This window comes from Physeter macrocephalus, chromosome 18 (assembly GCF_002837175.3).
Source record: "Physeter macrocephalus isolate SW-GA chromosome 18, ASM283717v5, whole genome shotgun sequence".
Lineage (NCBI taxonomy): Eukaryota > Metazoa > Chordata > Mammalia > Artiodactyla > Physeteridae > Physeter > Physeter macrocephalus.
The window spans coordinates 383,223-407,534 of NC_041231.1; the positions used below are offsets into that span (position 1 = coordinate 383,223).

Below are 24,312 nucleotides of genomic sequence, written 5' to 3' on the forward strand. Positions count from 1 at the left end.
GTATATTACCTATTTCTGTTTTATTCAGAGTTTGAGATTGGATGTGAATGTTATCCAGATACCTTTGGAAATATATCAAAGGAAGTTATCAAAAATTTTTTTCTCTTTGGCGCTATTAATATGGTAAATTACATTAATGGATTTTCTGATGTTCAACCATCCTTGCATTCCTGGAACACTCTCCACTTGGTCACCATGTTTTATCCCTTTAATATGATGCTTAATTCAATGGTTTATATTTTTTCATCAGTATTCTTTTTTTTTTTTTTTTTTTTTTTTGTGGTATGCGGGCCTCCCTCTGCCGTGGCCTCTCCCGTTGCGGAGCACAGGCTCCGGACGCACAGGCCCAGCGGCCACGGCTCACGGGCCCAGCCGCTCCGCGGCATGTGGGATCCTCCCGGACCGGGGCGCGAAGCCGGTTCCCCTGCATCGGCAGGCGGACGCGCAACCACTGCGCCACCAGGGAAGCCCTTCATCAGTATTCTTAAGTGACACTGGTATGTGTTTTCTCTTTCTGTACTACCTTTGGTGGATTTGGGCATCAATGAATGTTTACTACATTAAAAAGAAATGGTAACTGTCCTTCTTTTATGTGCTAGAGCAGTTTAAGTAGTGTTGTATCACCTGTTCTTTTTTGGCGTGATAAGGGGTCTTCCTCTGAAACATTCTGGACCTCTATGCTTTTTTTTTTTTAAGGAGGGTAGACTTGGACAACTACTTGTTTCTCCAAGGGTAATCCATTTGTGTAGATATTACATCTCTTTTGGGGTCATTTTTTATAAATTGTGTTCCCTATGTTTTCAAATTCTCAAAACCCTTCCAATACACCAGAACCTGTTTCCTAGGAATTGAGTTTTCCATGTCTCTGTAGTTGTTTCCCCGTAGGCTTTTTAATTTTGTGTGTGTTTTCTTCTCCTTTTTTCTTGTTTGGGTTGGTTAATAATGTCCCTTTTATTGTTGGGTGTCTTCCCCTCAAAAACACCACTTAAAAATGGCTAAGATGGTAAATTTTATGTCTTGTATTTTAACACAATGAGGAAGAAGAAGAAGAGAGAAGAAGGAGGAGGAGGAGAAGAAAAGCAATGCAGAAGAAATGTTTAAAAAAAAAAGAAAGAAAGAAATCCAGGATTTAGATACATTAGTTAATTCTATCAGTGTTAATACATTAATTTCCTCTCTTACCTTTATTTCTGTCTTCTGTTTTTCTTAGCTTTGTTCCATTGTTCTTTTTTAAATTTATTGAGTCGTATGCTTAATCCATCCATTTTTATTCATGTTTATTAATAAAGGCATTTAAGGCCATGACTTCTCCTCCAAGAATTGCTTTAGCTGCATCTCATAGGTTCTAGTATGCCGTAGTTACATTATCACTTAAGACCCCTCCTCCAGGAAGCTCCCTTCTGTGTTCCTATAACACACAATCCACTCACACACCATAGCACTTTCACTACACTATGAAGGTCTGCTGCAGTGCTGTGCAATATTAAAAAAAAAAAAAAAATGTGAGCTACATATGTAATTTTAAATTTTCTAGTAGCCACACTAAAATGCATTAAGAGAAACAGGTGAGATTAATTGTAATATTTTATTTAACCCAAGGTGTCCAAAATATTATCATTTCAATGTATAATCAGTAGAAAACCACTATTAATTAGATTTTACATGATTTTCTGTGCCAAGCCTTCAAAATCTGGTGTGTGTTTTACACTTATAGGCCACAGTCTTCGTGGTTAATAGCCTCGTGTGCCTTGTGCAGGTCTAATAGTCGTTTCTAGTCTAGCTGCCCATTTCTTGCCTCCCAGACTGCAAGCTACCTGAAGAGCGGGCACTTCACTTTCAGCATTGTATCCATGATGCCTCCCACGCTGTGAGGCTGCGAGCACCCAGTGAGGCTTACTGAGTTAATGACTAGCTACTCCTCCTCCATTTACGCATGTGCTGTTCATCACTGTCATTCACTTAGCCATCAGCTATTCACAGCCTACCTTCCACGTGCTACGGTCTTTGTCCGTTGCTGCCAGGTGTGAGTAAAGAAGCATCTCCATGTATCTCTAAGAAGGAATAAGTCTCTTTCATCCTTAGACTGTCTGACTGGAACAAATTCTTAGGAACCCCAAGGAACCATGAGAAGTTCCACCCTCTGACTCCAGGGTGGAGCTGCCAAGGACAGATGAACACAGCCGATATTTCTCAATGGCAGACAAGGGCAAAGCTGGCACATAAGGATGCCACTAAAGACACACAAACACCCAAGATAGTGTCCTGGATGAAGACTGCAATGACAAAGAATGGCCAAGGAACCATGTCTCGGCATCTAGGGGTGCCATGTGACATAATTCTAGTTTATGGCATATAAATTTAAGGGTTTCTGGGAAGCTTTGCCTCCCTGATATAGATATCTCTCCCTCTCTATCACCCTTTTCTTTCTCTTCCTGCCTGAAATTCACTCAAGATGCCTGGAGTAGCTGCAGCCTTCTTGTAACCACGAAGACCAAACCTTCATGCTAAGGATGGCAGAGCAGAAATATGGAAAGATCTGGGTCCTTGATGATATCATGGAGCTGCCATACCACAACCTGGGGATCTCAAATGCCAGACTTCTTGCTACATGTAAAATAAAAATGAAAAAAAAGAAAAAAAAAACTTCTCTTCTTTAAGCCACTGTTTGTCCACGTATCTGTTACTTGCAGCGGAATACAACCTCTGCCTACGTGGGACCGGGACACGGCCTCTCTCGACTCAGCCGCAGTGTTTCGAGCGCCTACACTGAGTCAGACATGTGTCAGGAGGCTATAGACGGTTGATGTGTGGATGCAGAGGGCTTGTACTCTGATGAGTAATTCTGACTAGTAATTTCATCAGTTGCAAGTGACAGAGACCAATGTAAACTGGCTTAAGGAAAAGGAAAAAAAAAAAAAATCTATCGGTCAATGTAACTGGAAAGGGGTTCAAATAACGTTGGCAGAATCCCGTCTTCTCCCATGGCTCCAGGCTGGCCACTTCCATCCCCTCTGCTGGACAACCCCAAAAGGAGAGTGTGTCCCCTCCCCAATTCCAGCAAGAGCCCCCGGACTCTAGCTCGTGGACCAAATGGTGAACCTCAAATCTACATGCCCACGTGGACACGCAGGTCACACACACTCAGCAATGGGCCAGACTTGAGTGTGTCATGTGAACCTCTGACTTCTCCCTCCATCCAAGGGGCTGCTTTGCCCAGGACAGAGGGGTTTCTCAGGTCGTGGAACTTTTAGTTTTAAAACCTGGCAATACCGGCCAAACCTCCCTCCACTAGTACATGCTCACGACGGCGAATGTGATTCCTCTTCCTTAGAGAGATCAGCAAAATCATACGTGGTCATTTTAAAGAAAACCGGATGACATTTTCCCTAAAGAGAATGAGAACACCCCCTCCCCGAACCCGGCGATCAAGAGCCCTCAGGAGCCCGTGGCCGGTTGTCCTCACACAGGGGGACACGAGTGCTGCTTGGCCACTGGCTATCACAACTGCCCAGAGGGTAGCCATGCACCAGGCCTCAACGAATCACGCCCGCGGTCCCTCCTGCCAGGATGCTGCAAGGCGGACGGCTCCCGGCCAAGGGGGCCCAAGTGTCCGCTCACCAACTCCAGCCCCCTAACGGCCACCTAAGACTCCAGGCTGACCCAGGTCCTTTTGGAATTCATGGTGTCACCAGGCTCCAGCCTCCCAGGAACGTCTCGAATCCGCTGATGCTTCTCGGTCTGGGGGACTTGGCCACTGGTGTTGCCAGAATCTCCCAGGGGATTCAGGTCTGCTGCCAGGTCAGGAAGCACCGAGCCACCACGTGCTGCCCCTTAAGTCAGGTGTGAACCGGCTGGTGTGACAGGAGGGGGCACAGGGGGTGCCGGATTCTTGGGCAGCCGTCAAGTTTCCCTGCCTGTCCGTCTTCTCAGGGGTGTCTCAGCCACACACTTAAAAGCACAAAGGAACAGAGGGCCCTGGGTCCTGTGACTTCTCCACGTGTCCTGTAGTTTGCATATTGGGGGCGGGGGATGGCTCACCTCCTGATAACCTTCGGTGGGGGCTGGGGGCAGGGACGATTGCGTCCATTTAAGAGATGGGGAAAGAGAGTTTGCCCACGGTCCGCCAGAGCTGGACTTGAACTCAGAGTCTCATGTCTGTCTTGAGACCCTCCGAGTGGCCTGCTCTGGGGAAACCAGGGCACTGTCTGCGCTTACTCATCCCTGCAGGAGACTGAGTCAGGGGGTGGCTCTTGGTGGCAGGGCGAGCTTGGATGTGGTCACACCTGTCCTTGCAACCCCTCCACCCAGCCCCTCTGGCTCACAGCCGCCCCTTCCTGCAAACACATTATAAAGCCTTGGAAGCAGGGAAAGTATTAAAGCAAGACCCACTCCCAGGATCACTCACTTCAACACAGGACACCAGACCTGGTGGAGAGACGGGCAGGGGGCCCCCCTCCATCCCCCGACGGGGGACGTGACCAGGACAGCGCTGGTCAGCCCAGGTGGGGCTCTCTGCCCCGTGGGCGGGATGCAGGGAGTGGTTCACCCGCTCTGCTGCCCCTTCCTGTGCCCACGCCCAGCCCCAGGACAGGCCGTCTCTGGGACGGCGCCCTGCCGGAGGGACGGCCCCCCGGCGCCTGGAGCTTGAGGCCCTAGTCCTCCTTGGGTTTGCGGGGCCGCCGCCGGGCCCGTCTATAATCGATGTAGGTCCCGAGGCAGGACCAGAGAATGAAGCGTGCCAGCAAGATGACGCCCAGCAGGAGGACGAGCGGCTCGGGGCCCGCGCCCCCCGCGAACCAGGGGGCCATGCCGGGGCCAGGCCCCGCCCAGGGCAGCAGCCCCCCGCCGCGTGGTCGGTGCGCGGACCGGCCGAGCACCGGCTCCCGGGTCCGGCTCTGCCGAGCGCCAGCCGTGCGGCCAGGAGCCCGGGCCGCGAGCTCAGGCCGGCCGGGGGTCTCCCACCCTAACCGGGCCCGCTCGCTCTGAGCCCCAGGCCAGGGGCCTCCCTGGCGGGAGAGGACAGATCGGGGACGGCGACTCCCTGGCGAAGAGGCCCCGCGCCATTCATCCCGCGCGGGCGGCTCTCGGGGCCGACAAGGGCCGCATTGTCAGGGCCCAGGCGGGAGGCTCCCCCGCCCAGCGCTGACGTAATCTCCAAACGTCTCCGGCGGCAGCTGCTGGGCGAAGCTGGCCACCTTCTCCGGGCGCTTTCAGCCGCCCACGCCCGCTCTTCCGGCCCGCCAGACAATCGGGCCCTTTCTCTGCCCAATTAGCTATCACTTCTGGAGGCCGGCGCTGTCCAGCGGCTGCGGGCCCTGCACCAGCAGCAGGCCCGTCGGGAGGGGCCGGGGAGCCCGGCGGGAGGGCAGGCGGGAGCTGCGGCGATGAAAGGGAAGGAGAGGGGAGAGAAGGTGAGATCAGTCGCTCGGAGCCCAGAGGCGAGCCCAGGCGCGGCTCAATTAGCACACGGGCCGCCAGCATCTCAAAGGCCCACACTGCCCGCGGGGGTGGGCGGCGCGGGGCTGGGGGCGGGGGCGGCGCCGGCGGCCCAGGAGGGGAACCTGCTTAATAACCCGGGAAGGGCAGCACCGACCCCCGGATCGCCGCCCCCGCCAGCCCACCAAGAGACCCTGGAGGACACCCGCAGCCCAGGCTGGACGGGCCGGCCCTGCGGGCCTCCCCTCACAGCCCTCGAGGCCTCAAGCCGGGGCCCGCCACGGACCCTCGGACCCTCGGAGTGACCGGCTCACCTCTGGGGCCACAAACCCCATCAGAAAGGGAGGCGAGTGACAATTCTGCTCTGAAGGGCCCTGATGAGGGCTAAGGGACAGTGTCCACGCGGGACCAGCAAGGTGCCTGGGCGTGGAATCGCCGGCTGCCTTCCTGTCCCCCGAGAGGACGCCCTCCGAAATGTCCCCACCCCGCTGCTGAAATAACAGCATCTGCCTGCCACACACACACACACACACACACACACACACCCCAGAACACGTGTACACACATACACACACGCCTGCACATATAACATGCACGTGTTCGTGCCCCGTGCGCACACACGCGTGAACACACACCAGGGCACACACGCCTCTGCAGGCGCTGCCCGCCCCCAAGTTCGCCTCTGGCCTTTCCCAGCCAAGCTTCCCTTGGGTGAAGGGACAGCCCCTCCTCCAACCCCAGTTCCCCGGGACTGCAGCGCAAAGGGGTGCAAGCTGGAGGTCAGGTCCCTGGAGGCTGCAGGAGGCCAGCCGAGTTCTCACCGGGAAATGGTCCACCCCCAGGTACCCGATCCGGGGAGAAAGCTGAGCGGCCTCCAGGGATGCGGGCCACCTGAAGCCAGTTTCTGAATTTCTCCTTCATCTACAAAATGAGAATGTGCTCCCACCCAGGCTTTCCGGAAGGTTCTAGCTAAGGAGTGAATGCAAAGCCTCTGACAGGGAGCCCAGCGTAAGATGGAAAGTGGGAAGACGGCGTTCGCTTGCAGTTTCTTAATCCGGTGAATCCGGTTCACGATCCAGTGAACGTGCGTGGACGCGCCCCGTGAGCCAGACCCAAGGTGAGCCCCCGAGCTGCACCCTCCCCCAGCCCTCACCCCTGGAGCTCGGGTGTCACCCCGACCAGCAAAGGCTGTCTCGAATGCGCCCAGTGCCATACCGTGCCCTCTGGGGGTCAAACACCCCTTCCCACCTCCATCCACAGAGAGAGCCGCCAGCCGGTGGCCTGGCCAGGCGTCGGCGCGTCTGCGGAATAGGCTGTCAGGTAACATTCAGCCCTGGGCTTATTTGGCCCGGCAGAGGATTGAGGACCACTTCAAACACACGTGGGAATTCAGATCGTAGGAGCCCGGCATGGGGTCAGTCATGAAACAGATCCAGGACGCGGCAGCTGGATAAGGGCTTCCAGAATGTTGCGGAAAGTCCCCGGGAGCCTTCACAAGCGCCCACCCACCCAGCCACCGAGAACCCACCTGCGTGGGGAGTGAAGGTCCCAGGGGAGAGCGGCCGAGAGTGGGGAGGGAGAAGAAGCCCTGTCCTCGGGTTTCTCTTACCTGGAAGGTCAGCGTCTCCCGGGGGGCATCCTGGGGTGGCCGCAGGCAGGGGCGCACGCCGGGCAGGGCCCGTCCTCCTGGTCTCAGCCTCCCACTCCGCAGCCCCGACCGAGCAGCGGGGACAGGGCGGCCTTGGATAAACGTCTCTGTTTGCAAGCACACAATCGACGCACAAAATCAACACTGCCCCGGTCATGTGGCGTCCACGCACAGAGACTCTCCAGGGTCACGGACGCCTCCCCCTTCCTGTTCAGACGTCCCCAGGCCCCTGGAACCGGGGAGGCCAAGGTCAGCGCGCCCTTCGGGAGAGGAAGCGAATAGCCCCCCTCCCCCTGGACAGTGTGCAGCTGACCCAGGGCCGCCTTCTCTTGGGAAAGGTCTACCTGACGCAGGTGCAGAGGACGCTAGAGGGACAAGGTGGCCGTCACCCACAAGGGAAAAGTAATAAGCTGGTAATAAATGTGCGGTGCCCACAGCCTCCCGTGGAGTGGGTGCTGGGGTCCTCACTCACAGGGAAGCAGCCAAGTCACCCCACGATTCACAGTGACGGTGAGCTATGCCCCGCCCCCGGGGCCCCTCCCCTGTGTCCGTGCACTCTGTCTCTGGCTCCCGTGTCCTTTTGCTCCCCACTCTTAACCAGGGACATCCTGGGTTGTAGGAGCTGCCCCAGCGCCCAGGGTTTACATCCCCCCAGGCCACCCTTCACCAAGGACTGACCATGGGGGGGATGAAAGCCCAACTCCCCTGCTGGGCGTCAGGACCAACTCAAAGGTCACACAGCCCCCAGAATTCCCCCTCGAGATCACAGTGAGCTTGGGACGGTGCCCAAAGTCACGGCTCTCCTTGGCTTCTTCCCTCCCTCCCAATGTCCAAGCACTGAAGCAGGAACGGGCAAATCCTCCCTCATCGCTCCCTTAACAATACCTGGCAGATGACCCCAGCCCCCAGGTGAGGTCTGTGCAGGAGGGCTGGGAGTGGAGGGGCACAGCTGTGTCCCCACCCAGGACCTGCTGTCCCTGGAGGTCACGGCCCTGGAATGAGCCCCAAGTGCTCCACTCAAGTCGCTTGCCCTAAACAAGCTGTGTCGCCATCCAGGTGTCCTGGCAGTGCTCTGAGCCTCAGCTTCCTCCTCCGTAAAAGGGGACAATAGCCCCTCTCCCGTGTTCTGCAAGCAAGGCCGGGGATCAGAGTACTTTGCAGGTGGTAAAAGCACTGCTCAAATGTCATAAAGACCCAGTGGACTTCCCCGACTCAAAGGCAGGGCCCCATGGGGAAGCTCTGTCCTCACACCCAGGCACCACCCGCATCTCGCCCTGGTGTTTGGTAGGTTAGTTTTGTTTGTTACTTTCATCACAGGCCTATAACATGCCCTGAAATCTTGTATGTGTTTCTAGAATGTGAGCTCCCACCACATCCCCCAGGGCTGAGCACAGTTCCTGCACCTAGAAGGCCCTCAGTAGGAGCGTCTTCACAGGCTGGTGTCAAGAAGTGAAATTAAAGGAAGCCCATGTTCTATTAGACTGGATTCTGCCAAAATTGTCAAACGGGGCCCAGAGTGAGATTCTCCAAAGCGTTGGGGAGGCTTATGGAAAATCATTATTCATTTTTTCTTTTGGCAAAAGCAAGACACACTTGTTATTACCAAAAAAATAAAAATAAAAAAGCAAACATTGCATTCATGTGTGAGTTAGAGAGTGAATGTCAACTCCTATTTCCGCCAAGATGGAGCGAAAGATGCCGGAGGTCCCTAGGCTGGATGGAGACCCTGGAGTTAACACCCTAAGGAGGTTTGTGGTCGATTTACTTCTTCCCCTGAGAACATTGCATCTCAAAACCCAGCCGGCGTGGGGGCAGCTGAAATCAACAGAACATGCATTGCAAACCGGCTCTCCACTGAAAGGCTCCCTACTTGCAGACGGGGAGAAAATTAATTTTCTTTCTTCCTGCGCCACAAAAGCAGCTTAGAATCCCAAACAGTGGGACGAGTGGGGAAAAGTGGAAAGCTTCCTCATTGAGGGAGACCCCTGCGCGGGCCGGGTTTTCTCCCTAACAAGGGACGGCCCCCGCCGTTTGAAACGTCCCCCTGCAAACATAAAGCCAGGCCCAGGAGAACGCACTTGAGAAAAATCACGCCACTGCCCTTCCAGCAGTTGAAAGCTGGTATGTAACTTTGCTTGGGGTGATCAAACAGCTAGTCAAGGACGCTGTCAGGAACAGAATGAAATTCCAAATAAATTAGCCATGTCCGAGAAGCCAATACAACACCGGATTAAGGCTCACAAAGAAAACACAATTTATTCAGCCTACCTTGTCAGAATTCTTAATAACCTTCCTTGGTTTTTCTCACCTCGGGCCCAGAGTCCCCGGCCAGGAAGGGACAAAGTGAACCCCCCTCTTGGATCCTGGGGCTGCAGAGACATGCCTGCATGATAGATGCTTACGTCTGGGTGAGCCCTGAGTGTTTATAAAATTGTGCTTTCACAAACATTTCAGCAGAGGCCATCCATGTCGCCCAGAGGAGGCAAGCTGTCACCAAGCCCCAGACGCACATACGGCTTGCTCACTTCTGAATGAGAGTTCATACATTAGAATAAGGGACGAGGGGGCCAAGGAGAGGAGTATTAACCGTCGGGGCTTAACTCTTTGGGGTTTGGGGAGAAGTAGCATCCTGCCTGCCGGCCTCTTCAATGAAGTATGCTCTGACAAGGGGGTGAGGAGGGGGGGTTCTCTACCCATTCATTTCATCTTTTAAGGCAACAAGTAGGTGAAAGGGAACTCAGCCCTCTGCAAATACTGACCATCCCCTGATACCACCTGTTAATACAAAACAGCCCTAAAAACAATAACTTTTTTTTCTTTTTTTCTCTTTTTATTGAAGTGCAGTCGATTTACTGTGCCAGTCTCTGCTGTACAGCAAAGTGACTCACTTATACACATAGAGACATTCTTTTTTTGGTAGACACAAACTATTACATTTAGAATGGATAAACAACAAGGTCCTACTGTTATAGCACAGGGAACTATATTCAATATCCTGTGATAAACCATAATGAAAAAGAATATAAAGAACAATACCTTTTTTATCAATGAACCCAGACAGCTTTCACACACCGACAAACGTTCTTTGAAAGAGTTAACAGGCAGAGGTTGGTGCGGCCCAGATGAGGCACCTTTGAAGGCACTGGGGGATGTATCTGGGTTGTCTGAGGACCTCACTGAGAGCCGGGGGGGCTTTTCTTTTTCACAGAGAGGGGGGTAGAGAGACAGAGTTGGGAGGGGACGGGATTTGCTTTGCAGCACTAGGCATTTGCAAGAGATAAAACCAGCAGGAATTTTGAGAGGGGTTGGAAGGAAGTGATCCAGCCATTAGTCTCAGACGGAATGTCAAGATGCTTGAGAAATACACAAAATGAAGATTTTTCCCAGAAATAGAAAAAAAGGAGAGCGGGGTGGTGGGGGGGAGATGACCTAATGGTATTAATTTTTTTTTTAAGATAAAAGAAATGTACTGAGTAGACTGGGGAAAAAAAATCTCAGCAGTTTCCCAAGCGTGACCTGGCCTAGATTCTCTCTCTTGATTTCTAAATTTAAAAAAAAAAAAGGGAAATGATGGGGGACAAGGATCAGGGAGGTCCGCTGCACAAAATGGTTTTTTGATGTGAGTGTGTGTCCCTCACAACAGGCCTTGTGCTGGGGGCGGCAGGCATGGGGACTGGGGGACGATCACGGGCTCTTGAAGTTGCTTTGAGCCACAAGATAGTGCCCCATTGGCACCCAGTGTGTGGCCTCAGGGAAGATCGCCTGTCCCCTCAGAAACACCACATTCCCACAACCATCGGAGGGGCTAGTGTCCACACACCTCCCACGTCTCTATTGTCACTGGTGGGTGACAGTGTTAATTATCAGGGACAGGAGGCTGCTCAGGCATGTCCCCTGGCCATGAGCTAGCTCAGGTGTGTTCTCTGGCTGTGGGCTGGCCCAGTGTGTCCCCTGGCCATGGGCTGGCCCAGGTGTATCATCAGGCCATGGGCTAGCTCAGGTGTGTTCCCTGGCCATGGGCTGGCCCACCATGTCCCCTGGCTGTGGGCTGGCTCAGGAGTGTCCCCTGGCCATGGGCCGACTCAGGTGTGTCCCCAGGCTGTGGGCTGGCTCATGGAAGATGGATTGGAACTCTGTCAGGAAGCACAGCTGCTGGGTCTCACCTCCACCTAAGGCCACACATCCTCCAAGGTGAGGTGTGTCCAGCTTCTTGCACGTCCTCTCTCCCTGCTCACTGGCCTCCTCTGCTCTGCTTGGTCTGCCCCGTGATAACTGAGGAAGAGAGTCAGAGGTGAAATGCAGGCCATAGAATGAGAAGACAGAATAAAGGCTGTATCTGAAGGGAAAATAGCTGAGAAAGTTCAGAGCTGATGAAAGATGTCAATCCACAGATACAGGTGTCCTAAAGAATCCAAGGTAGGACAAGTGAATTCAAGTGTACCTGGATTTTGTTTTAATCAGGTATGTTAAGACAGATGATCTTATTTGCAAAGCAGAAAGAGAGACACAGACGTAGAGAACAAACGTATGGATGCCAAGGGAGAAATGGGGGGTGGGATGAATTGGGAGATGGGGATTGACATATATACACAATTGATAATATGTATAAAATAGAAAACTAATGAGAACCTACTGTATAGCACAGGGAACTGTGCTCAGTGCTCTGTGGTGACCTTAATAGGAAGGAAATCAAAAAAAGAGGGGATATATGTATATGTACAGCTAATTCACTTTGCTGTACAGCAGAAGCTAACACAACATTGTAAAGCAACTATACTCCAATAAAAATTAATTTTAAAAAAAGATGGCAAACACAGAGACTACTGCCTCAAAGAAGAATTTATGATTTATAGTTCCCAAAAAGGAGGAGAGGAGGGCATATCACACCAGGCAGGGCCACATGAGGAGGCAGGAGGAGGGAGGGGAAAGCATGGGTGAGAGCCTTCGTTACTATAGTGATGGGAAGTTCTGGTGGGAGGGTGTCCCTATTGGGTAGGAAGCAGAACACAGAGGTTGGGCTTTGTGGAGGGTTTGTAATGTGAATTTCACTCACCCATGATAACACAGGGATGGTACGGATGTAAGCAACTTTGGCCATGAGTTTGGCTCGTGATTTCAAGAATCCAAACCATCAATTACAGAACATCAGGAATGGTTATTCCAGAAGAGAACGTCTTAGAAGCCGCTGGAGAGGCAAGGTGGGGTTGAAGAGACATGAGACCCACAGCTGACTTCCCAACAATAGTGAGGAAGCAGAATGTGGTGGAATCACGTCTCCAAGGTATTGGAGTAAAATGACTACCTAAAGTTATGTATTCAACAAAAAATGTTTAAATAAAGACATATGCTAGAGTTTTCTTTGGGGACTATATCTGTGAATGCATGTGCTTGGTTAAAGGGAACATGTATCTTTAACTTCATGATAAAAATGCCTATTTGTTTTCCAAAGTGGTGGCACCAGTTTCCACCCCCAGCAGCTGCTTTTTAATGTTTGCCCATCTGATGGATAGAAATGGTGTCTTATTGTATTTTTTTGTCTTACTGTAGTTTTAATTTGCACCTGTGTTTTTATTTCTCATACTGTGTTTCCTCTCCTATGAAGTTACAGTTGAGTCTTTTGCCTACTGGGCTGTTTCTCTTTCTTATTGATTTTTCAGGCGTTCTTCATTGTATTAACCATGTCCTTTGGTTTCTGTATTCTGATGCTTTGACCTTTGGGTCTTCCTGACCCTAGAGGGACTGCCACTCCCAGGGTTACCAATTCCTAGGGAAGACAAATAACTCAACCGTGAACACACTTCTGAAATACAGACCAACCATGCAGAGCCTAAAACCTGACGACCTTCTTTACTGGTCTCTCACTCTCAGGGCTACTATCCCCTGCCCTAATCATCCCAGGGCATGTACCAGGCAACTGGGGACAGCCCCTGTGCCCCAGAGTCCACTGAAATCATTGCACCTAGCCAATCCTCAGCCTGCTTCCCCTGTTTCACCTGTTCCTCCCCACAGAACCCACAATAAAGATTCTTACCCTTGTTCTCCCCTCCTGACCAGCCCTGGTGCTTCCTCGTGTGGCACCCATGGGGTGGTGGCCTTCTCTTGGGATCTGTGAGCAACAAACTCTCTTTCCAATGGCAGTCGTCTCCTGGTCTGTTGGCCTTGCCATACCTAAGTCATAATAAAACCTACATTAAAACATTCCTTTTCTTCATACAAATTCTTTGTCAGTTCCGTGCATTGCAATATCTCCTCTAAGTTTTCAGTTTGTCCTTACGTGACTTTTATGGTGTTTTGATGAATACAAGTTCTAAATGTAATGAGGTCAAATTGATCAATTGTGCTAAAGGCCCTAACTGGGACAGTGCGGCAAGAAAAATAAGTTAAACACATAAAGATTGGAAAAGAAGACACGAGGCTGTCAGTACTCCCCAGTTACAGAGGCAGAGAGAGGACCACGTGACACGTCACAAATGGCTCTTAAAGCTTCTCTCAGGAAGTGGCATGTGATGGGAGAGATGCCCCACTCCCCACACATCACTAGCCAAAGCAAGTCACGTGTTTGTGGCCAACACAAATGTGACGGGGTAGTCACTCCCACAGATAGGTGGGTTGTGCCCTACGAGACTGTTGGAGCAGGGAGGAGTGAGATGCTCCTGTTGGCTTTGAAGAAGTGAGCTGCCGTGTTGTGGGGAGTAAGCGGGGGGCACATGGCTAGGACCTGAGGGCAGCCTCTAGGAGCCGAGAAAGACGGTGGCCCCTGGCTGATGGCCAGTAAGAAGACAGGGAAAATGCAGTCCTACAACTGCAAAGAACCGAATTCTATCAGCAACCACACGAGCTGGGAAGTGGATTCCTCCCCAGAGCCTCCAGGTGAAACCATAACACGTTCTCTTATGAGAACGTGAGCAGAGAATGCACCCAAACCCACCTGGACTTTTGCTTAAAAGAACCATGAGTTTATAAGAAGAAGCTGCTTCAAGCTATGTTGGTGGTGATATGTTACACAGCATAGATACCTGATACACATCTCGGTGGGGACTTGCAGTCCCACCATGTGCCTGAAATAGTTAGACCCTTAAAGAACACTAATGATCACCACAGACCCCTACCTCACACCTCACACAAAAATCAGCTCCAGGTGGATTAACGATTCAATGTGAGACGCAAATCTATAAAATTTTCAGAGAACAATATAGAGTAACATTTTCATAGCCTCAGGGCAGGGCCATCTTAAAAACACACAAAGAGTATAAACCATGAAAGAAAAGGTTGATCAATTTATGTTTAGACAAGTAAAAATGTAGATGTTTGCCACGAATAGACTGCCAGTAAAAACGATCCCAGAGGATATATTCTAGCCAAAGGGAAATAATCGCTGAAGGGAGATTCAAAATGCAAGAAAAAATCATGAGCAAAGTGTATGGGGAATATTTGGGTAAATCTAAACAAACATTGACTGCATAAAACAAGAAAAACCAGGTCTAACTTGGGGAATTTAAAATTAGAATAAAATATATGACACAGTCACGTGTAAGTCAGAAGGGAGGTGATGTATTCTGAGGTCTTGTTTCATTTGGAAGGAGTATAAAATATTGGTTAACTTAGGTACTGCAACGTTTGCTACACCTGGTAAAAGTCTCCAGGGTCACTGCTCAATGAACAGAAATGGAATCTATAAGTTTCAAAGTAGTCGAGGAAGACAGAATAAAATGAGAAGAAAAATAAACAACCTAAAGGAAACTACAAAAAGAGAAAAAAGACCAGCCACGTGGCAGCTCAAAATAAAGGGCAGAGATAAATCTCACCACCCTGAGGTTATGCTGAATGAAACAGTGTCCACTCTGAACTTGACCTCGGAAAAAGACGCCGCTGAACCCTGCGCAGCTTTCATGGCCATCCCCTCCTCCACCTTCAGGTTCTGGCTTTAATTTCTCCTTCTCAGAGAGGCCTCCACTGACTGCCCTGTCCAGGGTCGGTCTCCAAGCTGCCCCTTCTTCCTTTTTTGCAGCTGAGGTCCCGTTTGGTAAGTACAGCCCATCCTCATTATCCACGGATTCCATATTTGCGAATTCACCTACTCGCTGAAATTTCCTCGTGTCCCCAGAATCAATGCTCAACAAGACCAGTTCTTTCATGGATGCCTGCAGACCTGTGCAGAGCAACGAAGCATCTGAGTTGCCCAGTGCACGTGCTCCCAGCCGAGGTCCAGCAAAGCCACGATCTGCCTTCTGGTTCCCACTCTCACACTGTAAATGAACATCCTTTTCGTGGTCTACTTAGTGGCCCATTTTTGTGCTTTTTGTTGGTGATGTCACTGTTTAAAACGGCCCCCCTAGGGACTTCCCTGGTGGTCCAGTGGCTAAGACTCCACACTCCCAATGCAGGGAACCTGGGTTCGATCCCTGGTCAGGGAGCTAAATCCCACATGCAGCAACTAAAGATCCCGCATGCCGCAGCTAAGACCCAGCACAGCCAAATAAATAAATATTTAAAAAAACAGAAAAAAAAAACGCCCCCAGGGCTTGGTGCTGAGATGCTGAGCACAGGGAGGCTGCGAGGTGCCTTAGGGAGAAAACAACGCGGTAGGTAACATTTGTTCAGGCAGGGGTTACAGCCCTGTTTGGCCATGAGTTTCATGCTAACAAATCAATGATAGGGTATATATTAAAACAGGTGCCTTTAAACAGAAGCACACAACACACAAGGTTGTGTATTGATCGGTGAATGTAAACGTTATGAGGAGAAGCTCTCGGGAATGCAACCCTGTGTCTCTCCCAGGATCAGTGGGTTCAGTATCCACGCATTCCTTGTCTACAGTGAGTTTATACCACAGAACTACCACTCACTGACACCTGGTAAAGAATGAGTAGAAGGGCTCCTGAACCCACATTCATACCCTCAAGTTTCCAGAACCTGGACCCAGGAACCCAGGTCCTGTTTCAGGCAGGGAGCATTGGAAAGGGCACTGATCTGAGCACCCAGTGTGCTGGGTTTAAGAACCAGTCACTCCCTTATTGGACACGTTACAGCAAGTGACTTCCTCTCTCTGGGTCTCAGTGGTCTGAAAAAGGGTAAGAGTGGTTTTGGCTTTTATTGAGAATCTACTATATGCCAAACACTGTATGTATCAGTCAGAGGGAATCTGAAACTGCCTACAGAGGCTTAACCCATGGGGTTTAATTTTCTCCACTAACAAGGGCTGGAACAGCATGCCATCAATGTCCAAATGCCTCTGACTCCAACATCCTGAGGATGTAGTCTCATCCTCATGGCCCAAGATGGCTGCTGCACCTCCAGCCCTTAACACAACCTCCAAGAAGAAGAAAAGAGCGCAGGAGGAGGCGGTGATGCCTGTACGAAGAAAGCGAAAGCTGACCGGGAAATCCCTGGCTGACTCCTGTTTACATCCCTTTGGCAAGAATAGTGTCACGTGGCCCTGGATTCCAAGACAGCCAGGAGGTTGGGAATCCTGGCTAGGCACATCTCCATCGAATCTACCTCTGGGCTTTTCTTAGAAAGGGAGGTCAGCAGCCGGCCGTGACCGGCACTTTGCAAATGGCATTTTGATTCCTATGAGGCAGGTATTTTTAACAAACTACAGCACATAGAAGCCCATCTGAACCCACCCAAGGGGTCTCCACACTCTTTCTCGAAACCACTGGCCCCTGCTCTAGCAACTTCTCCAAGGAGGGGTTGATGTTGCTTTTAAGTTTCCTCTTAAATCATCCAGCAAAACGGCCACCCTGTCTGTCCCCAGCTGACCTTGGGGGAGCCCACTGACCTGAGAGCAACCGCTTCAAGGGAGTTAAATCACTGCCCGGAAGAAGCCCCCTCCTGGTCCAGCCCACGGGCTTGGGCACCACGAGTGCCGGCCCTGTGCAACCTCTAGGACGAGTCACACATTGTTACGGGCTGTCCCTTTCCCCAGAACATAGTGTGACTGCAGGCGATGTGGCAGGAAGAGTGCTCACACAACTACAGTCGCAAACATGAACAAACACTGTGCGAGACAAGTCACCGCGATAGTTTGGGAATCTGGCCATCGCTGGCGAGGACGCCGGCCAAGGGGAGTTGCGCTTCCCTACCCACCCACCCACCCCCCGCGAGCCCCCACCTCATTTCCGACATTTCTCACCACGTAATCTGAACTCACACGTTGTCAGTGAGGCTAAGCCTGGGTGAGGCGTCTAGTGTTTCCCAGTAAAGCGGTGCATTAAGATGCTGGTCCGTGGCTGGGGGCACGGGACAATGAGGGCTCCCCAGCCAAGCCACGTTGCATAAGGCCCAAAGGATTGTTTTCCTCTCTCAGGAAATGAACCTCTTTGGTCACAATGGAAAGTTTATGAAGCCCAGGGTGCTTCCAAGTCCAAAAATCTCTTTGTTTGTGTATGTGTGTTTGGGGGTGGGCGTGTATTCTAAGATTTATTTCAGGATCAGGGGGGCAGGCAGGAGGAGAAGCAAAGGAAACCAGGGATTAAGATAACCCTCGACAGGGCAGCCCATCTCTCCAGTGATATTTCCTGTCGATCAAACACCTGGGTTCCAACCCAACCCTGGGCAGCTCTTACCACAAGTGCATCAGCCCTAAACCCACCAGGGCTCGTGGCCCACCTGGGCGCTGGGCCTGAGGAAGAGTGGACGGGAGGTCACAGGGGCCTGAAGAGTCTGGGTAACACCACGCCCCCAAAGCTGGAGGCACCAACAGCAGGTGGGGAGAGGGCTGGGCACAGCAGTGACCCTCGGTCCCCAGCCACATCTTCGGGGGACATGCCGGCTGAGGACAGACCCAGGCTTAGACCTGCAGGTCCCAATGGAAGGACGGCAGGACCACCGGAAGTGCTTCCTTCCCCACTAAGGTCCCATCCACTTGGGACCCTCCACGCCACACTAAGAACCACCAACTGGGCTTGGCATCCATCCCCTTGTCCTCCGGATGCGCTTGTTGAGAAACGCTGTGCTGGACAGCCTCACACAGGCAGAGGTGCTATTACTGCCGCTGATTTTTAAAAGATCACCCAAGCACGTCTGATTCTTCTTCTTTCCCAGCCCTTGAAAACCGGGCACCTGGTAGGTGGGTCTTCGGCCTACAATCTCTCTCTCTTTTTTTTTTTTTATTTTAAATTTATTTATTTATTTTTGGCTGCGTTGGGTCTTGGTTGCTGTGCGTGGGCTTTCTCTAGTTGCGGCGAGCAGGGGATACTCTTCGTTGCAGTGCATGGGCTTCTCGCTGCAGCGGCTTCTCTTGTTACAGAGCACGGGCTCTAGGTGCGCGGGCTTCAGTAGTTGTGGCACGCGGGCGCAGTAGCTGTGGCTCACGGGCTCTAGAGCGCAGGCTCAGTAGTTGTGGCGCACAGGCTTAGTTGCTCCGCGGCATGTGGGACCTTCCCAGACCAGGGATCGAACCCGTGTGCCCTGCCTTGGCAGGCGGATTCTTAACCACTGCGCCACCAGGGAAGTACCCCCCACAACAGTCTCTTTGCGTGACACTGCCACATTAATCTTCTCAAAATACCATGCACACGAACCACACACACACACACACACACACACACACACACACACACAGAGTTCCTGTCTCCAAACCCTTCAAGACTAACCTTGAGCACTGTCCATTTTATAAGGTCTTTTGCAAAGCACCTTATTCACGTTACTGCACTGATCTTCCCCACAACCTCATACAGCATTGCAATCCCCATTTTGCAGATGAGAAAACTGAGGCTTAGATAGATTAAGGAACTCCCCAGACCCTCCACAGCTGGAGAGAGGCACCACCTCCCTGATCAGTGAAGCTAGGAGGAAAACACAGGTCTGTGCAACACGTCTTGGCCACTCTGTCTCCCTCGGGCCCACAGGATCAAGGCTGGCCTTCGAGGTCTCTCTATATCTGGCCATTCCATACTTTGTCCTTTTCTATGCTGCACTCCAGAACGGACTGTGAGCCAATAGGATGTGCAGAAATGACGGTGTGTGATTTCTGAGGCTGGGTCATAAAAGACACTGTGGCTTCCTTGGGGATTACCCACCATGGAGGCCACCACTTTGTGAGGACTCGAGCAGCCTGTGGAAAGGCCCACATGGTGAGGAGCTGAGGCCTCCAGCCAACAGCCAGCACCAGTTGCCAAATACACGAGGAGCTGCCTTGGGAGAAAGTCCTCCAGCCTCAGTCGAGCCTTCGGATGATGCAGCCTTAGCCAACGTCTTGCCTGCAACACCATGAGAGATCCTGAGCCAGGACCACCTGGCTAAGCCGCTCCCAAATTCCTGACCCACAGAAACGCCGAGATAATAAAGTTTATTGTTGTTTTAAGTCATTACGTTTTAGGAAAGTTTGTCGTGCAATAAGAGGTAACTGCCACTCCGCCTCTGTTTTTCTGAGGCCCTCTCACGGGGGTCAAGCCTGCTCTTGCTCCCATGCTGGGAAGCCTACCCTGGCATTCTGCCCGTGGATTTTACCCTCCTCTGTGCCCCACCCAGAAAACCTAGACCTACACTTTGATGTCCATGCAAGGGCCTCCACAGCCAGATGGGAGCCCTGAGGATGAGACCCTGCTTACTCCCCGGTGCCCCACGCCTGGACCACATCATGTCCAGGTACGGACATGATGTTAATGAGAAAGGTATTTCAGCTGTCAAGAGAAATTCCGGAGTGCAGATAGAATCATGATTCATTGGCAGGAGGTGACTAACTTTTCGAGTGACTCTGAGTCCCCCTGGGATCAGGCACCTGTTGGATGGAGGTAGGTCCACGGCACAGACTGCTCACGGCAGCTCTTGGAGGGAGTGTCATTATCATTCCCATCGTGCAGATGAACTGCCCGGTCATGCAGCTGGGACGTGTCTGAGCCAGGACTCAGCCCTCTGTCCAGCCCCACCGTCCTCCCAGCCCAGCCTGACCCTCCCTCCATGCCCCACTGCCCCTCACGCCTTCACTCCGCGCATCCGAAGCCGGCCTCTCGCGCACTGCCGGCACACGGTCGGCACACGCACCGGCCCCCGCGTCAGAACTCAGAAGTCACCAGGCCCCCAGGGCCAGGAAAAGATACCATGTCAGCCAGCAACATGCCACAGACAAGGGCCATGGTGTCCACACTGGATCCTAAGCCACCAGGAAGGCTAAGGTAGGAGGAACCAGGGCAGAGCTGGGGAGGTGAGGCCAGCCCAGAATCTATCCCTTTGTTCATCCTTCACACGCTAGTGGTTCCCAAGCACCCGCTGTGCCAGGCACAGCTGAGCCCTGAAACCCGGCAGGGGATGCAACGAGCTCCTGGGGGCCTAAGGTCCAGCTGGGAGAGGCTTGGAGCCGATCAGGCCCAGCTCTCCCATCGCCTTTCTGTCGCCCTTGAGGCAGCCACTGGCTGCTCTTGGGCCTCAGTTTCCTCCTCTGTGAAGTGAGGGTGATTTGAAGCAGTGGGTCTCACCCAGGGGTGACCTGCCCACCAAAGGCCACTTGGTGCTATCTGAAGGCATTTTGGGTTGTCACATTGAGTTGGGGGCTGGTAACTGGCATCCGGGGGTGCTCTTCAGTACCCTATATGTACAGGACGTCCCCCATCGCCCCCAACCTGCAAAGAATAATTCACCCCAAATGTCAACAGGGTCACAGTGGAGAAACCCTAATTTCAAAGATTCGGCGAGACTGCCCATGGAGAGGTCCCAGCACGCAGCCAGGCATGTGGACAGCCTGTGCACGGGTGGGTCCCCTAATCTTCCCCTTCTTGGGGTTCCTGCTGAGACCAGGGGTCCCCAAACCCTGCAGGGCCCCCAGCCGTTGGCCCAGCTGATGTGTGCACAGCCTCCTGCCTGTCGCCCAAGTGCGTCACTGCTGGACATACAACGGTGCAGTTCACGGCGCAGCAGGCGAGCAGCCTGAGCCTCTGCTTAGCCGCGCTGGCCCGGGGTTCACAGGTCTCCCCTCGGCCAGCTCACGCCGATGTTGCATTCAGCCGGCCTTTACTGTGCCCCTCTGTCACCGCCCACCCTCGCCTCCCTGGCCTTCCCCGCTGACGGCAGGGTCTGCCCTGGGGCGCTGGGGGACCCGAGGCAAATGTCCTCCTTTCCAGGACAGGGTTCCCCTTACTCCAGGATCTATAACAACTCCGGCCCGGACTTGGGTCACTGACCGTGTTGGGGGTGGGGAGGGGAGCAACAGGGACACAGGTGCGAAGACCCCCAGCTCGAATCCAGGAACCCCGACTCTGGTACTTCGTGTGATCCCAACCCTGGAAGAAACAAAATGGTGATCAACGTGCATTTTCCACAGAGAGGTCACTGTGAGCGCCAGACACAGCGGTCCCAGCAGGACACCTGCCCGGGGACCTGGGGCCGAGAGTCTGCTCTGAGCTCTTGTCTCCTGCCCTGTTTCCCACCAGGGCTCTTGGCCTCCTTAATCAGTAGAAATGGATCAGAGGCCAGACGAGAAATTCAGGCAAGGCTTTACTGTGGCCCCCGCTGCAGCAGGGGGGAGAGAAAAGAAGTAACAGCTTCCCTTGCTGGCTCACTCCCCTAGGTGGGGCGAGCTGGCTCCTCATATGGGGGGCGGGGAGGGGTGTGTCCCGGGGTCGGGCTCGGGGGGTGACTTAGGGGGTTCGCCCAGCCCTTTGGTGGTGCTGTGTGCAGCGGGCCTGCTCGGTGCCCTGCTTTTGCTTCTGGCTCTTCAGAAGTGGCAGTTGGGTTTGGGGGCTTTTTGTATCTTGTCGTCCATAATTTGCCCCAACTGCGCAGGCACACAGTTACTTTTAGTCCCTTATAGTTTCTTTGTATTTTGTTGCTCAAGGAGATGTTTGTCCAGGTGCCGGCGCTGCAGCAAAGGGTCCAGGTCCCTGCCTGTTTCAGCCCGATCCCCGCGATGGAAGTCTGCCCCCAGGCAGCTCCTGCAGGAGGCCCCTTGTCACCTCCAAGAGCTCCACCAGGCCCCACCCCAGCGCAATCCCATCTTTATTGGCAACTAAACCTCTCAGTTGCAGAGAGCCTTGGCCAGGGCCCTGAGCCAGCTAGCCCCCGCTCATCCTAGGGTCATTTCCCATGGAGCAGATGGGTTGGCCAAGCCAACCTGGGTTCCAAGACGTTTCTGTAAGCAGCAGGTTCCCAAGTTCCAGGCCCAGCCCCAAAGGCTCTTGTCAGTAACTCCTCGAGGGTGAAGGGAGTTGGTGGAGTAGAATAAAGATGTCAACGTCTGGGTCAGGTGGCTGAGTTCACCACGCTGATGAGAAAGGTGCCCTGGTGTCACAGGGAGGAGGGAAGAGGTACTCTGGGGCCCACAGAGGCTGTAGCTGCCCCGAGCGGCAAAGGAAGGCAGAGTCCTAGCCGCTACATCTTCTGAGCAGTGGGCAGGAGTCCAGCTTGGGCTCCCCTTGGAGGAGGCCACCCCCCAGTCCAGAGGATAAACAGGCTGGGCAGATGTTGGCACCAGCCCTGCCAGCCCCAGGGCAGCTCAAGGGCTTTTCATCCAGTGACCAAGGTGGCAGAGCAGGCTTGGCCAACAGCCACCCAGGTGGACAAAAGTAATCAGGACAGGAAAGGCCGGGTCAGCTGCTGGGCAGCCATGGGGGGTGAGTACAATGAGACCTCATAGACAAAGGTCGGTTCGGGCAGAGGTCAACTCAGAATGGATCATAGACTTAAATGTAAAACCTACAACTATAAAACGTCTAGAAGAAACTCTGACTTTGGGTTAGGCAAAGACTTCTTAAGATGCAAAAAACCACAAAGCTCATTTTGAAAGTTATACATTGGACTTCATGGAAATGAAAACTCTGGCTCCTCCAAGGACACTGTTAATAAAATGAAAACACAAGCCGCGGTCTGGGAGAAAATATTGGAAAAGTATATAACTGATAAAGGTCTTATGTCAGAATACAGAAAGAACTCTTACAGCTCAATGATAAGACAAAACAGCCCCAATTTTTTAATGCAAAGTTTGAACAGATGCCTCACCAGAAAAGAAAACTAGGCCTCAGATAAGCAAGTGAATGGTGAATGAAAAGAGAGTCAACATCATTAGACAGGACTGTACACTTAGCAAGATGGCTAAAATTTTAAACCGACAACACCAAGTGTTGGCAAAGATGCAGAGCACCCAGCACCCTCATACATTGTTGGTGGGAATGCAATATGGTGTCGCCATGTTGGAAAGAGTCTACTAGTTTCTTTTAAAGTTAAATAGACACTTAACATACAATCCAGCAATCCCACTTCTAGTATGTACCCAAGAGAAATGAAAGCATGTCCACACAAAACCTGGATCCGGATGTTATAGCAGCTTTATTCATATTAGCCACAAATGGAAACAACTCGAATGTCCATTACCTGGTGGATGGGAAAGCAAATTGTAGTCTATTCATACAACTTGACATTCATGCTCTAATCATGTAATATTCAGCAATAAGAAGGAACTAATTACAGACACACAAGTCAACGTGGGTGAATCTCAAATACATTAGGCTAAGTGATAGAGCCAGACACAAGAGGCTGCATGCTGCACGGTTCCACTTAAACATTTTGGAAAAGACAAAACCATGGAGACAAAAACAAGATCTGTGGTTTCCAGAAGCTGGAGTGGGAGAAGGTGTTGCCTGCCAAGAGCCAGCAGGAAGGACCTTTGGGGGTGATGGGACAGTTCTATGCCTTGATTGTGGTACTGGTTGCATGCCTTGAATACCTTTATCAAAAGGCATCAAACTGTCAACACTTTCTACATGGTAATTATACCTCAATAACTTCCCCTCCCAAAATAAATGTCTTCTCACTGAAATTAATAAAGCAGGAAGAAGAGGACAAGCACGTCCTGTGTAGCAGATGCTACCATCGTTATGCAGTGTCCCCTCTGCCCAGGTATCCAATGGGTCCTGTGTTCTCTCCATTTTACAGATGAGCAAACTGAGGCCTAGAGAATTGAAGTCACCCAGCGTCACCCAGCAAGGATGTGATGGAGTCTGGACTTCTACGCAGGCCTGACTCCATCATCTGCACCCTGGACCACCAAGGCTGCCCTGGGGCCGACCCCAGGGATCAACAAGCCAGCTGCCACCTTCACCTGCTTTCCAGAGGGAGGCCTCTGGGGAACTGACCCGCCCAGGCTCACAAGGAGAGGAGTAGAATCAGGAGGGAACCAGGTCTCATTGATCAACCAACACTCACCCCTCCTACCACAATGTTGAGAATAGAAAAGGCCCCGGGCTTCCCTGGTGGCGCAGTGGTTGGGAGTCCGCCTGCCGATGCAGGGGACGCGG

At 52.2% G+C, this 24,312-nt stretch overlaps 1 protein-coding gene across 1 annotated transcript; it reads right to left on the reverse strand.

Annotated features, from left to right (window-relative positions):
* Window positions 1-4,652: 4,652 nt before the first annotated feature.
* Window positions 4,653-4,808, reverse strand: SMIM38 (small integral membrane protein 38). The gene has a single exon (XM_055079473.1). It carries the CDS (start codon window positions 4,806-4,808, stop codon window positions 4,653-4,655), a length of 156 nt encoding a protein of 51 aa, XP_054935448.1.
* Window positions 4,809-24,312: the final 19,504 nt, after the last annotated feature.